The sequence below is a fragment of the Hyperolius riggenbachi genome, chromosome 5, assembly GCF_040937935.1.
Source record: "Hyperolius riggenbachi isolate aHypRig1 chromosome 5, aHypRig1.pri, whole genome shotgun sequence".
NCBI lineage: Eukaryota > Metazoa > Chordata > Amphibia > Anura > Hyperoliidae > Hyperolius > Hyperolius riggenbachi.
In genome coordinates, this window is record NC_090650.1 from 53760283 (window position 1) to 53776754 (window position 16472).

Consider the following 16472-nt stretch of genomic DNA (forward strand, 5'->3'; position numbering starts at 1 on the left):
AAAAGCTGCTAAAGCCAATTTCCTAACAGGAAAAACAAGGAAAGGAGAGGGAAAAAGAAAACATCGCACTATTTCCTATGGCTGTGGTGGACCAATATCTTTAGCACTGTGAGATACTATATACTCTTCCACACTTTAGGTTACGGTTCCCTGAAACCAATCTCTTAGGCAACAGTTTCTGTCACGATGGGGGTGGGGGGCTGCTGCGCAAACCTTCCTCTGGTCTATCTGTAACTAAGATTATTGAACCGGATAGGGATGGCAAATAAGATGCAAACAACTTCGAGTTGATGCAGGATTATGCAAATTTTATATACAAATTTATGCAGCTTGAAAACGGACCAATCAAAGTTTATCTCAACCCATTAGGGAATATTGGCAAGAGATGATAATTGAGCAGCCTATGTGGGTTGGGGGACTCACCGTGCCTCCGGATATTACATACACAGTCCGATACTTGGAACAGATTTCGGGCACCGAATGATTTGTAGCAGCTCACCACTTGATCACATCCCCAAACGAAAACTGACACATGCAAAGTGTTCAGGTGGCCTGACAGGCGTTTAGCGAGCTTTGCTTGCTTCCTCAAGGATTCTGAAACGGCAGTCGGGCCACCTGCACACCTTGCAACTAATTTGGTGCCCGGAATCTTTCTCTATTGCAAGAATTTTACCTCAGCAGGATTGGATTGGTTTTCAAGCTCCATACATTTGCATACAAGATTTGCATAATTCTGCACCAACTGGAAATTATTTGCCTCTCACTAACCATCCCTAGTACCGGAGTCCTCCTTTAACCTAGTGCAAAATTCACATCACCAGCTTGCACATACTAAAGTTCTGAGTAGAGTGACCCATCAAGACATGATGGTGCCTTTCTCTCTGTCAATACGGAATACTGTTACTACACATTCGAGATTTCAGAGCATTTATGGCATGTTTACCCCTCCAGGGAACAGAGGCCACAAGAAATTTCATGTATCCAACACTTTTCCAAAGTACAGCTTATACTTGCATTCCTTTTTGACACTGAACTGAAGAATAGGTTGGAAAGAGAAAACAAGTCCCTACCAGAGTCTGTACAGAAACAACCTGAACAGCTGTTCTGTAGCGGTTGTCATATCTAACCTGTTCAGCAGCATTCAGGTGTTGTGCACATTCTGATGCCCATTCACACTGCAGGATGCTGCCTTCTGTACAGTATGGATGAAGTGCCTGGCTCAGGGGAAACAGGTGCCTTCCTCAGCACTCACATACCGACTCTTGGTGTGAAATTCAAGGAGCAGGCATTTAGGAGTAGTATGAATGAGCATGAGCAAGAAGCCCATTTAAAGGGAACCTAAACTGAGAAGGATATGGATTTTTCCTTTTAAATAAAACCAGTTGCCTGACTCTCCTGCTGATCCTGTGTCTCTAATACTTTTAGCCACAGCCCCTGAACAAGCATGCAGATCAGGTGCTCTGACTGAAGTCAGTCTGGATTAGCTGCATGCTTGTTTCAGGTCTGATTCAGCTACTACTGCAGCCAAAGATCAGCAGGACTGCCAGGCAACTGGTATTGTATAAAAGGAAACAGCCGTATCCCTCTCAGTTTAGGTTCCCTTTAAAGCGCAATTGAAGTGGGAGGAATATGGTGGCTGCCACATTTATTTTGTTTTAAGAAATACCAGCTGCTTGGCTATCCTGCTGATCCTCTGCCTCTATTACTTTTAGCCATAGCCCCTGAACAAGCATGCAGCAGATCAGGCGTTTATGACATAATTTTCAGATCTGACAAGATTAGCTGCATGCTTGATCCTGGTGTGATTCAGACACTACTACAGCCAAATAGATCAGCAGGGCTGCCAGGCAACTAGCATTGATTAAAAGGAAATCAATATGGCAGCCTCCATATACCTCTCACTTCCGTTGTCCTTTAACTCTAGCCCAGACAGTAGGACACAGCTGTAACCTCAGCAGCTCACACAGTGTCCATACCTCTCCTTAGTAAGGGTTAAGGCCCGTACACGCTAGATAGGCTGGAACGACGTCAGACCCTCCCGCTGGGCGGGCGTTCCAGCGACAGTCCGTGTGTACAGTCTGATCAGGCTGTTTCTGAGCGATCCGCCCGGCGGATCGCTCAGAGAAAGCCTTATCAGTCTGCAGACAGACTGTACACACGCCGGACTATCGTTCCAGCCGATCTAGCGTGTGTACGGGCCTTACTATAGTTTGATCTGCTGTTACCCAGCTTGCTTTTATCTACACACTTAAAGCACACCTGTTAGTTTAGTAACATGTCTGTACAGCACTCAGCCCCGAACTGTGGCCTGAGGGCTTGAGACAGTAAAACAGGAAGAGGAAGTAAAAAAAAAATGTATTTTCTTCCTGCGACACTTTGGAAATAATCTAAAATGAATAGACCTGTTAAAATCTACCCAATCTTTAATTCTAACATTAGGCAATCCAGTTGTGAATGATGAAGAAAGTGCTATTTGCTGAAAATCTATAGCAAATATCGTGTCCCCGGTGCAAGTTTTACATTGGGCCCCCCAAGCACTCTATACATAACAGTTGATACGGTGCACTTAAAGAAAACAAGAGCCCAGTAATATAAAAAGATTTATACGTACCTGGGGTTTCCTCCAGCCCCATCCACGCCGCAGTCCTCCGCTGCCCGCAGCTTTGGGAACCGGGTCCCGCCACTTCCGGCAGTCGGAGCCAGTCTGACGTAAGAGAAGTGCGCCCTCTACGTATCTCTCCAGCGGCTGCTGGAGAGATACGCAAAGAGCGCACTTCTGTGTAGACTGGCTCCAACTGATGGCGGTGACGGGACCCGATTCCCAAAGCTGCAGACAGCGGAGGAGGGCGGCGTGGGAGCGATCAGAGCGGATGGGGCCCCAGGAACGTATAAATGTTTTTATATTACTGGGCTCTGGTACACATCAAACCTGGACAAAGGACAACCACAGTATGAGAGGTGTAAGCAGAGGAGGGGGAAACGTTTGTTAAGGATTGCTACTATGCAAAACATCTATACAAGTGATTACTACCAGCACAGTACCAATAAAGAGCTAATACTGCTGCTGAGGGAGGGCCTCTCTGGCCCAAGGGCCCCGTTACGTTTGCAACCTCTGCATCCCCTATTGCTACGCCACTGCAAATATCCCAAAACACATACAAAGGGAAGCACAAAGCCTTCTGCCAAAGCTGGAATCTAATCCCAATATTCCACACCTGAGCCAAGGTACAGTGATCTGCCTCAGGGCTGCACTGATGGGAACAGTGCTTGGGCAGGGTCATACAGGATCCACCCAGACCTGTGATAGATCTATCTGTCTTTCTCTGTAATAGGAAGTGCTCTGACCCTGCCAGATAAGAGTATCTTCTGCCAAAAGAAATACATACGGGATGGTCCCATCTCACAGGATCAGAGTGTTTCCCACTGACCTCTATAATGACAACAGTCATTAGCTCACAGCACTCTCTTAGCATGACTAACTTGTGTGCGGACCAGGCCTTTGTCCTTTGATCAGAAAATCACAGCATGGAAAAATAATGCACAGCATTATATCAACAGGAAATCACTCTTTCCACGCATCGGCCAGAGCCATTGTTTGCAGTACCAGCTACATGAATGTTTTTTTAGGTCTCTTTACTAATCTGACTACATGCAGACAAAACACCTCTCCTCCTCCACATCTACTGCGCCAAGCCCGAGCTTAATTTTTCAGTAATGGGATCCTATGAATGTTGCACAGAACGGAATGGGAACACTATACACATCAAAAGGCACTGCATTGAGTCTATAGCATCCCCCAGATGCCTTCTCTTCCTGACTGGCTGCTATACTGATCCCTCACCTGGAGCCAGTATGCTCACCTGACCCCAATTTGGTACTTTTACAATTAGCAGTGCACCACCATTAGGAGGTGGCTTGTTGCATTGGAGGGGAGGAAGTTAGTCCTAAGGAGCCCACTAAAGATACAGTCTTGATTGTACAACCCTAACTCTTATGTAATATGAGTAATTCAGTAATAAAGTATCCAAAGTATATTCACTCGGTTTACCCCTCTACTACATAGATTTGGTGACATTGTATAATCAATAAAGGGCACCCTTTGGCATTGTAGATGAGAAAGTAAGAGTGTGAGGCAGAGGCAGGGCAAGGTTAGCGTGAGGCACAGGCCAGGGGGAAGGTTAGCGTGAGGCACAGGCCAGGGGGAAGGTTAGCGTGAGGCACAGGCCAGGGGGAAGGTTAGCGTGAGGCACAGGCCAGGGGGAAGGTTAGCGTGAGGCACAGGCCAGGGGGAAGGTTAGCGTGAGGCACAGGCCAGGGGGAAGGTTAGCGTGAGGCACAGGCCAGGGGGAAGGTTAGCGTGAGGCACAGGCCAGGGAAAAGGTTAGCGTGAGGCACAGGCCAGGGAAAAGGTTAGCGTGAGGCACAGGCCAGGGAAAAGGTTAGCGTGAGGCACAGGCCAGGGAAAAGGTTAGCGTGAGGCACAGGCCAGGGAAAAGGTTAGCGTGAGGCACAGGCCAGGGAAAAGGTTAGCGTGAGGCACAGGCCAGGGAAAAGGTTAGCGTGAGGCACAGGCCAGGGAAAAGGTTAGCGTGAGGCACAGGCCAGGGAAAAGGTTAGCGTGAGGCACAGGCCAGGGAAAAGGTTAGCGTGAGGCACAGGCCAGGGAAAAGGTTAGCGTGAGGCACAGGCCAGGGAAAAGGTTAGCGTGAGGCACAGGCCAGGGAAAAGGTTAGCGTGAGGCACAGGCCAGGGAAAAGGTTAGCGTGAGGCACAGGCCAGGGAAAAGGTTAGCGTGAGGCACAGGCCAGGGAAAAGGTTAGCGTGAGGCACAGGCCAGGGAAAAGGTTAGCGTGAGGCACAGGCCAGGGAAAAGGTTAGCATGAGGCACAGTTCGGTGAGGGGAATGTGTTAGAGTGAGGCACAGGCTGAGGGTGGGGTGTAAGAGTGATGCACAGTTTGGGGGGGTTAGAGTGAGGCTCAGTTTGGGGAGGGGGAAGGTTAGTGTGAGACACAGGCCAGGGTGGAAGGTTAGGGTGAGGCACAGGCCAGGGTGGAAGGTTAGGGTGAGGCACAGGCCAGGGGTGAAGGTTAGGGAGAGGCACAGGCCAGGGGTGAAGGTTAGCGTGAGGCACAGGCCAGGGGGAAAGTTAATGTGAGGCACAGTTCGGTGGGGGGAATGAGTGAGGCACAGGCTGGGGGTGGGGTGTAAGAGTGAGGCACAGGCTGGGGTGTAAGAGGCACAGTTCGGGGGGAGGGGTTAGGGTGAGGCACAGGCCAAGGGGGAAGGTTAGGGTGAGACAAGCCTTGGGGGGGGGGGGGGGGGGGGGGGGAGGTTAGCGTAAGGTACAGGCCAGGGGGAAGTTTAGGGTGAGGCACAGGCCGGGGGGGGGGGCATGGGGGCGAAGGGGAGAGGTTAGGGTGAGGCACAGGCCAGGGGGGAAGTTAGGGTGAGGCAAAGGCCAGGGGGAAAGTTAGGGTGAGGCACACGCCAGGGGGAAAGTTAGGGTGAGGCACACGCCGGGGGGGGGGAGGTTAGGGTGAGGCACAGGCCAGGGGGGGGGGGGGGAGGTTAGGGTGAGGCACAGGCCAGGGGGAAGGTTAGCGTGAGGCAAAGGCCAGGGGGAAGGTTAGCGTGAGGCAAAGGCCAGGAGGAAGGTTAGGGTGAGGCACACGCCAGGGGGGGAAGGTTAGGGTGAGGCACACGTCAGGGGGGAAGGTTAGGGTGAGGCACACGTCAGGGGGGAAGGTTAGGGTGAGACAAGTCAGGGGAGGTTAGAGTGAGGCACAGGCCAGGGGCGGGGGAGGATAGCGTGAGGCAGAGGAGAGGTGGTCATCACCAAGTGTAAATGTAAGCAGGGCAAAATCTTCCTGGTGTGGGACAAAAAAAATGCGACTGGCAGAAGGTCCTCCACCTCGCCTCTGCCTCACCCTAACCTTCCTGCTGGCCTCTGCCTCACCCTAACCTTCCTTCCTGCTGGCCTCTGCCTCACCCTAACCTTCCTTCCTGCTGGCCTCTGCCTCACCCTAACCTTCCTTCCTGCTGGCCTCTGCCTCACCCTAACCTTCCTTCCTGCTGGCCTCTGCCTCACCCTAACCTTCCTTCCTGCTGGCCTCTGCCTCACCCTAACCTTCCTTCCTGCTGGCCTCTGCCTCACCCTAACCTTCCTTCCTGCTGGCCTCTGCCTCACCCTAACCTTCCTTCCTGCTGGCCTCTGCCTCACCCTAACCTTCCTTCCTGCTGGCCTCTGCCTCACCCTAACCTTCCTTCCTGCTGGCCTCTGCCTCACCCTAACCTTCCTTCCTGCTGGCCTCTGCCTCACCCTAACCTTCCTTCCTGCTGGCCTCTGCCTCACCCTAACCTTCCTGCTGGCCTCTGCCTCACCCTAACCTTCCTGCTGGCCTCTGCCTCACCCTAACCTTCCTGCTGGCCTCTGCCGCACCCTAACCTTCCTGCTGGCCTCTGCCTCACCCTAACCTTCCTAACCCTCTCCAGAGCTTAAAAGGTGCCCACTAATGGTACAATTTTCAGTGAAGAATCATCTGATTGATAGCAGACTCCATATTACTCCAAGTTTCTATAAAAGTGTAGAGAAACCAATGTAAACCGAGAAAAAGAGATCACATGGTGTAAACAGAGATCACATGGTCTTATACCTGTTCAACCTCAACCAGAGTCACTGGCTGAGTCTGGAATCGGGCGTTCATCCTCCTCTGCCGTGCATCCATCCTGGTTCTGGTAGCCACCTCCTTGGTGATGGGTTGTGCCAGCTTATTGAACAGCGCCATCTTCTCAGCCAGGGACAGAGAGGAGGAGTCAGGCTCCTCTGGCTCCTCCTGCTCCGATTTGCTTTCTTTAGTCACTTCTGGTTCCACTTTGGATGTGGCTTTCTGATGGGCTGAAGCCTGCAGACTACAGTGTGAGAGAGGGAGGAAGACAGGACATATAAATGTCACGTAGATATACACACAGCTGCAATTGACCATTATAGTACTCATGCAACAACGCAAAAACATGCAAAACCAATCAACAAACACATCAAAATGTCAGCAACATGTATACGATATTCCACAAGCATTATCTCACGCTAGCATTTGTTACATTTGCCTATTTAATGCTCATTTTTCCTTAAAAAACACCAGCAACAGCCATGCATAAGAAATGTACGGTCATTATTTTATATAGTTTTTTTCTTCAATTTGCTACAGAGAAGCATGCCTTGCAATGTAACAGCTTATATAAAAAGGGGTTTTAGGAAACCACAGCTCCCCTACGGATCAAGTGTTCTGACTTTATAATAATAACATTTTGGTTTACTACTGTAAAGTATGCCAAAAATATACGTTAATTCCCATACTGTTCCAAACGTCTCATGTTTGCATTATATACACAGATCTGAAGATACTCCCTCTACTGGCCGCTGTGTCTCAAACAACAAAATGTGAGAAACTTCTGTGGTTGCCCATACACTATGCAATCTAACTGTACAACCTTACCAACAGCTATGGACTAAAAGACCAACTGATTGGGTGTACCGGCAACTTGGATAGATTTTTCAGGTATTTATATAGTACTTTATACAGTATATACTTGTGTCCCCAACTGTCCCTCACAAAGGCTCACAATTGAATCCCTACTATAGTCCTATGTCCATTGCACTATAGGGCCAGTTTTAGGGGCAAGCCAATCAACTTCTCTGCAAGTTTGTTTTTTTTTTGGATCAGATTTACCCTACACCATTTAATTTTATTAAAAATTGATCAGAAAATACACTACTGCCAATTAACTTCTGATTGAATTTTTAAGTCATAGACCCTGAACATACATGCAGATCATATGTCTAATGACAAGATTAGCTGCATGCTTTTTCAGATGTAGGATTGAGAGCCTACTGAACAGAAAGTTCAGCAGGACAGCCAGGCAACTGGTATGGTTTAAAAGGAAATAAATATGGCAGCCTCCATAAGTCTCACACCTTGGGTTATGCCATATTAATTTGCCTTAAAACAGTGCACATTGCCCGGCTGTCCTCTGCCTTTAATACTTTTAGCCATAGGGCCTGAACAAGCATGCAGATCAGTGGTTTGACTGGATTTGCCAAATGCTTGTTCCAAATGTGATTGAGAAGCTACTGATGCCAGAAAGATGAGCAGGGCTGCCAGGCAACTGGTAGTGTAGAAAAGTTTATATGGCAGCCTTCCTATCCCATTCACCTCTTGTAGAGGCTGCCATATTTATTTCCTTTTAAACCAATACCAGTTGCCTGGCTGTCCTGCTGCCTCTCATACATTTAGCCATAGACCCCGAACAAGCATGCAGCAGATCAGGTGTTTTGGCATTGTCCGATCTGACAAGATTAGCTGCATGCTTGTTTCTAGTGTTATTTAGACACCACTGCAACCAAATAGATCAGCAGGGCTGCCAGGCAACTAGCATTATATAGAAATAAATATGGCAGCTTCCATATCCCTCTCACTTCAGTTGTCCATTAACAACCTATCAAACAGCTTGAAAATGAACAATAACAAGAAAACCGGGAGCCCAGTATAGTGTAGTATTTCAATGAGTAATGGCAGATTATAAAAACACAATGGTTATACTCACAGAGGTCGCCACAAAGGCAACCACTGGAAAGGCAGGAGGGGAGAATTAGGACCTGACCCCACTCAGGTTAAAAAGTCGCTCTCTAGATTGGAAAAAGGGGGACACACCCCTCTACCAAGGGTGGACTAGATTTGCAGATACGTGAACAGAGGTGCCAACAAGGATAAAAACTGTTAAAATCCATTTAAAAGGGGGAAGTCGGTGGACTTACCTCCCTCAAAGAACAAAACAGACAGTGAGCCGTTACTATAATTCACAGTAACACTTTTTAAATACTCCAAATGTGCAATTTGAGGATTTAATAAACGTTACTGTGAATTGTAGTAACGGCTCACTGTCGGTTTTGTTCTTTGAGGGAGGCAAGTCCACCGACTTCCTCCTTTTAAATGGATTGTAACAGTTTTTATCCTTGTTGGCGCCTCTGGTTACTTATCTGCAAATAACCTATCAAACAGAGCTCATTTTCCCAGAGGTTGGCTGCCACGAGGTGTTGAATCTCATCTCGGTTATCAACATTCTCACCAGAATCCTCACAATTCTGGAAGTCGCTGGACAGAACAGCTGCATTTGACCCGTAATGTAAACACAAGATTTGGGTGGATCTCCACCCCCCCCCCCCCCCCTCTACACATTCTCAGGCTTCGCTGTGTATCTGTAGCTGGTGTTTGGTGGGAATTCATATAGAATAATCATGGCAAGTCTAGCAGAAATCATCTATCATTTTCACAGAGAGGTGATACAGTAAGTACCGCTGTCAAAAGGGCAGCCGCGACCAGTCACACAACACATTAGTAGGTAATTATGTCATGCGTCCTCAGCAGAGGGATGGTTAGTGTAAAACTGACAGCAGCAGGTGTTATTGGAAGAGGAGTTACTTATTAATGAGGGCATCTGCACACTGCATGGCTGCTGGAGTCTGCATGCAAGATGCTGCCGCTGGTACCTGATACGCTGCGCAGAGCTCTTAGTTACAGTGGGGCTGGGGGCTCTTGGGGTTACAGTGTGATGGGGAGTTGCTGCAGGTACAGTAGGGCTAGGCTTGCTTTAGCATGGCAAAAAAAGGAAAGAAGAACAGAAAGGTAAGCAATAAGAAAAAGAAATAAATAATTAGTAAGGGTCTTATGTGTGAAAGCATTTAAAACGACCACTTGCTATCTATTCCAACCAGATTCCTTAAAATAGAACTCTGAGCAGCACACTGGAAATTGCTTATTCGTCATTCATCTATTTATTTAAGAAATGTTGAGGCAGTTTAACAACCCCAGAAAATATACTACACTTCTTGTCCTGTTAATTCGCAGAATCCTGATACAATGTTTGCATACTGTTCAGCCTTGACTGACTACAGTTAAAGAGGATCTCCAGTGAAAATAATGTAATTAAAAAAAAACAAAAAAAAACAGTGCTTCATTTTTACAATAATTATGTATAAATGATTTAGTCAGTGTTTGCCCATTGTAAAATCTTTTAAATACCTGATTTACATTCTGACATTACATGGTGACATTTTTACTCCTGGCAGGTGATGTAGCTGCTCCATGCTTTTTTTGGCAGTTGGAAACAGCTGTAAACAGCTATTTCCCACAATGCAACAAGGTTCACAGACAGGAAACTGCCAGGAGTACCATGGTCCTCAGAGTTTCCTGTGGGAGGGGTTTCACCACAATATCAGTCATACAGCACCCCCTCATGGTCTGCTTATGAAAAGGAATAGATTTCTCATGTAAAAAGGGGTATCAGCTACTGATTGGGATAACGTTCAATTCTTGGTCGGAGTTTCTCTTTAAAGGTAATAAACTAGTGTATACAGCACTTACAGTGAACTGTTTGTATCTAAAAGCTGTTCTCTGCAGTCTTTAGAGGGAGAGGTTTCACTCCTTCCTAATTTGCATAGCTGCACCCCCACACCTGATCAGTGACTGCAAGTCTCTGCAGTGGGTGCTGACAGCTATGACAATGTGGCCATACACTAATAGATTTGCAGCAGATTCGACCATCCGATTTCTATCAGATATCTATCTGATGTGTGCCACACACTAGCAACAGATTTCCAAGAGATTTCAGAATGAAATCTTTCGGAAATCTATCTAAATGCATTATTGGACCCTTAGATCCAATGCAACTCTATGGGCCATGGATCTGCTACCCAGCAGCAGATCGACCTAGATCTTCCATCCTGTCAGATCAAATCCATCGAAATCGCTCGAAAATCGGCCACAAAATCGATTGAATCGATTTCTGATCGATCGATTCTATAGACTCGATCGCTAAAATCGACCATTGTATGGTCCCCTTTACTCTGATGGTTTCCTGCTGGTCTAATTTGCAGGTGTAAATGGTATGAGCCATCTCCCTTTTTAAATTCTGTATTGGGCCTAGTCTGGAGTGGAATTAATATGCATAGCACAGAGATCAGGTGCAGTGCCCGATCGTGCTACCCTAGAGCCGCCTTTCCGTCTGACTAACACATGCTCAGTGGAAACTTGAAACAAATGACCCCAAATATCTCGGCAGCTATGCCTCCTACACTCCCCCAAATTTGGAAGGTATGGAGAAGAACCTCCAAAGTAAGTCCATGCCAGACTGCAGCCCCCAAACCCTACTGGTCCCAAGATAGAATAAACAAAATATCTCAGGAAACAGCAGGACTGGGAAGCTGCAATTTGAGATAGCGGTGGTTCGCGGGGTCCCCTCCCTTCCCTCAAAATTTGGGGAGTGTAGGTGTGGCTTTGGAGTGATCGCCCGCAGCACAAAAGAATAGGAAATCTGGAAGTACAGGATTTGTACTGCACATGCAGGGCAGTGTAAATGAGAGCAGCACCAGGAACTGACTGACTAATACCCCTTCCATATATAGCTGCCAAAAGTATGGAACACTTGTACTGGGCTCCAAGGTGCCCCATGGAAAGCACTACTGGATCCCTTCAACAGAACCCAGCAGAGAAGCTTGTATACAATTAAGTCAGGGTTTGAGGGGCTCTTTTAGAGGGCAGGGTTAGGTTGAGGGCATGGAGTGGGCTTAAAATAAAACTAAGTAGGATGTTAAAGAGACAATGAAGAAAAAAAAAAAAATAATGATCTAATGAATTGGTTGTGTAGTACGCAAAATTACTAGAAGATAGTAGCAAATAAAATATTCTCATATTTTCAGATATATAGTGTTTTTTATAACATTTCATCATTCTCTAATATTTGCAGTTTACACACTGCTCAGCATTCTAAATGATTTTACAGAGCAGGCTAATGAACTTTTGAACTGTTCTCTGCAGAAAAAAAACAATACAATGCCTGATAGTTGAGATAACAAGCTTCAGAAGACAGAGCTCTCTGTGACTTTGAAAGTCGTGGAGCGCCATGGCTCTTTTGCATAGATGACAACTGGAGTTTCTCAACTTTTCCTGTACTGGAAACAATATTAGACTTATGTCTCTGCTCCTAATGTTTTATTTCTTAGCTGTACTACACATACAAATCATATCATATTTTTTTTCCGCTTCAGTGTCTCTTTAAGAGAAGGTAGGAAGGAAATTGGTTGAGCACTAAGGTGGTGAGCAATGAACGCGATTACTTCAAATCATCCAGTTTTGTAAGGATAGGAGCACAATAGGCTGTGCAGAAAACAAGGAGTTTTCTGTGTTGTGCGTTTTTTGCATTGCTCAGTGAATTTTTGTATGCTTTTGCCTTTTTCATACATTTTTGGAGCATTCACTTTTTTTTTCCAATATGTCCCCTTTTTTAATGGAGTAAAATACAGTCTCATATTTTATTTTAAAAAATGCATGAAACGTAGTAAGACACACGTCCTCTGCATCTTGATTGAAATACATTATGTGCGTTTTACTTGCATTTTAGAGAAATATGCAGCAAGATTTGAATAACTAACATTGTGAAACACAGATATGCATTTTTTATGAGGCCCCTAGACTTTCATTATGTACATGCGTTTTACGCAATGCTAGCGATTCTGCCTTGTGTGCTCCTAGCCTAAAGGGGACTTCTAGAGTTGCAGAAACTTCTCTGTTGATGTTGAAGTTGTTGGAATAGACATGAGGGGTTGAACTGAACAGACATCATTTTTAGCCTACGTAATTATGTATCCACACACAGTGATGCCTCCCAGAGTCCCTCAACAGGACAAAAAGTAGTGCTGTTTCTAAATAACGCTATTTAATGTACAAAACACTGGCCTCTTGTCCATCCTGCTGTAGACTGGCAAGCAAGGACCAGCAGTCTGGAAGTCTAAGCCCCACCCTCAACTACAGGGAAAAGCAAGGTATAAAAAAAAAAAAAAAAAAAAAAAAAAAAGGAGTACAGGTAGGATGATCAGCAGAGGAGGCCAGTGGTCACGACCACATTTTCTAACTAAAAATAAAAAAAGTAGACATTTTAGGAAGTGTTTCTCTACTTCTGCCCTTTGGGGATGGGGACTGCAAGGTACTTTTTCTTCTTTTAAGTACAGAATTAAGCTTTTAACAATGGATATTTATATACTTGCCCAAACTCTGTGGAGACTGGTTCTCTTTAATCAGGTTAGCACTTCAGCTTACTGGCTCTGAGCTGTAAGAGCAGTGATGTCATTCTCTAGTGGTCATCACTGAAGAGTCTCTAAGGACTACCTATGTAGCAAAGCCAGAGATGATGATTCACCGTATAATCCGAGGTGGCAATCAGGTCAGATGCCCTTCAGCTAGGAAAAATAGATTTCACCGCAGCAGTCACTGAATCCTTTACACAGAGTTCCTGGAAAGCTCTCACTAATGCCTGCCTTTGTCTCCCGCTAATATTTATATTTTCTGTTTCCAGTGAAACATAAGCCGGGGGGAGGGACAAAACTAAAATTACAAAACATCCAGTACAGGGATAACGTCAGGGGCCACTTTCAATCTACGCCTCACTTTAATTACTGTGCAGCTCTAATATCGCCGCTCCACGCTCCGGAACGCACGGCGTGTCCTTTTGTTGTGCAGAGATTGGAATAATGATAGGTTTTCCTGGAAAAGCCTATACTACGGCGTAGCTGAAGTGATTCATGTGTGGATTGGCTTTGGAAACATTGTGCTGGGTTATCCATCATTGTGGCAGACGTGATGTGAAGTGCTCAGGTCCTTGAGCTACAAGTACCTCATACTTCCCCTGCTAATAATGCTGCAGGAACTTGCCAGCACTTACGTTGTTGCTATCACCACCTCCTCTGTGGTGACGGGCTGCGTGCGTGACCGGTCCTGCGCTCGCCGAAGCCTCCTGTCCACCGCAGCATTTCTAGAGCGCGGCTTGGCGGACTTAGAGTCCAGGGACTTCTCCATTTCCTGCAATTGAAACAGAACAAAGGAAAGAGACCTGTTGCAGTTTAAGTGGTTAACAACTAAAGCTAACAAGTGGCCCTACTTCGAGTTTATGCAAAGATGGATGGCTCAAATAAACCGTTTCTACTGCAGAGTTCCCCAACCTTGTCCTCAAGGTCTACCAACAGTACATGTTTTGTAGGAAACCAAACACATGAACAGGTGAGGTAATTAGTGTCTCAGCAGAGCTGATTACCTACCTCTGTGGATCTCCACAAAACATGCACTGTTGGCGGGCCTTGATGACAGGGTTGGGGAACACTGGTTTATAGGACCACAGGCATGTAAAATTCTTACATTTTAAATATATATTTATAAGAAGTACATTTTCCCCCAGAATAAAATGTAACAAATTACTTGTCTCCTATGTTGCAGTGGCTTACAGTAGGCAGTCAATTCTGACAGATTTTGGAATAATCCATCTCCCCACAAGGGATTGCCAGCATTTCCTTTATGCTTTACAAAAGCACTATAAGGAAAGAATCTATATATGGTTGCCGGACAGCGTCCCAACTCGCTGGCATGCTATTGTGACAGTTGCAACTGTCATCCAGTAAGCGCTCTTTAAAAGGAACCAGAAGTGTGAGACCTATGGAGGCTGCCATATTTATTTCCTTTTTAACAATTCCAGTTTCCTGGTAGCCCTGTTAATCTTTCTGGTCAGTAGGGTCAAAATCATACACCAGAAACAAGCATGCAGCTAATCTTGTCATATTTGTCAGACACCTGATCTGCATGCTTGTCCAGGGTCTATGGCTTAATGAGAAACAGAGGATCAGCAGGATAGCCAGGCAATGTGCATTAATTTAAAAGGAAAGCAGGTCAGCCTCCATACCCCCTCTCACCTCGGGTTCAGGTTTTTGAGGACCCGTCCAACCCATCCTCTGTTACTATAAATAGGGCAGGGGGAGTGATAACTTGGGGTATGGCGCAGGCAAGGAGGGCAATCACATGGGGCTGGTGGGCGGGTCCCAAATAAGCCCCAGAGCGGCCAATTCCTCACTTGCCAAAGACCCAAAACAAGGGAGCGGATCTAATGGAAACAAGGATTAGGGCCAGTATGTATCTCTTTGTTGTAATCATTAAAGTGAACCTCCGGACTAAAAATCGACTCAGCAGCACTGAAAAGGATTGGTGTTTCTTTAACAGTTTCACAGCATCAGAACTTTGTTTTTCTTATACAAGCCTCATTTTTAGCTGCACAGAAGAAAACTGCCCGGGCTTTTTTCCTGATGCTGTGCAAAGCATGATGGGATTTCTGATGTTGTTCTCATTCTGCTGTTTTGGTGCAATTTTTTTTTTTTTACATTTTGAATTTGACATTTGAAGCCTAGCGTGTGCAGCTGGGAGGGGTAATCAGGACACAGGACAGTTGGAACTGTCTCCTGCTCCTTGTCATCTCCTTTCAACCAAAAAGATGGCTGCCCCCATGACAAAGATGGCAGCCCCCATGAATCACAAACATTTGCCTGTTCTTTTAAAACAGGGTGGGTAAGAGATTATATTACCTATCTATTCTAATTACCATAACTAATGTAACTTGATGACAGTATGTTTGTTTAGGCTGAATTTCCCCTTTAACGGCAGGTTCAAGAACATTTGGTAAACATTTGGGAAATAGTGATCACAACATGATAACGTTTGATCTGGTGACTGATAGGCCACGGGGCAGCGGGACCACTAAAACTATGAATTTTAGAAAAGCAAAGTTCAATCAAATTAGGCAGGCACTAAGTTTGGTGAACTGGGATAATGTACTACAAGGGGAAGACACAGAAAGGAAATGGCAAGCTTTTAAACTTATACTCAATCAATACTGTAGTATGTATATCCCATATGGAAACAAAATGTCTAGGAATAAAAAAAGGCCTCTATGGATGAATAGAAAGGTTAAAGATAAAATGAAGAGGAAAAAGAATGCCTATAAGGTCTTAAAACAGGAGGGGACCGAGGCTGCACTAAGCAATTATAAGGAGTGCAATAAAAATTGTAAAAAAGAAATTAGGCAGGCAAAGATTGAAGCTGAAAAACAAATCGCTAAGGATATCAAATCTAACCCAAAAAAGTTTTACACGTACATTAACTCTAAAAAAAGAAAGGTTGACTGTATAGGACTCCTAAAGGATGAGGATGGGAACTCAATGGTGGATGACCAAGGTAAGGCAGAGTTATTAAATGCTTTCTTTGCTTCTGTCTTCACAAAAGAAACAGCACTGTTGCAAACTACAGAGGCAGAAGAGTCTCAATCTTCTAACTGTAATATTAAATACTTAATGCAGGAAGAAGTGAAGGCAAGACTAAATAAATTAAAAATAGACAAGGCACCTGGCCCGGATGGCATGCATCCTCGGGTCCTAAGGGAATTAAGTTCAGTTATAGATAAACCCCTTTATCTTATCTTTTGTGACTCTCTTGCAACTGGCAGAGTCCCAGTGGATTGGCGTACAGCCCACGTTTTCCCATTATTTAAGAAGGGCAAAAAATCTGATCCAGGAAATTATAGACCTGTAAGTTTAACATCAGTTGTA

At 45.6% G+C, this 16472-nt stretch overlaps 1 protein-coding gene across 13 annotated transcripts in view; it reads right to left on the reverse strand.

The window, feature by feature from the left end:
• SVIL (supervillin) overlaps positions 1–16472 on the reverse strand; it is a 211250-nt gene that overhangs the window by 121861 nt on the left and 72917 nt on the right. For 11 of the 13 annotated variants that reach the window (XM_068235704.1, XM_068235695.1, XM_068235699.1 and 8 more), the window contains 3 exons: positions 13772–13908; positions 9546–9644; positions 6655–6910 (listed from right to left, as the gene is read on the reverse strand). In XM_068235704.1, the coding sequence (XP_068091805.1) occupies positions 6655–6910; positions 9546–9644; positions 13772–13908 (492 nt within the window). The remainder of the gene's footprint in view (positions 1–6654; positions 6911–9545; positions 9645–13771; positions 13909–16472) is intronic. The other 2 variants (XM_068235700.1, XM_068235708.1) reach the window with 1 other exon arrangement.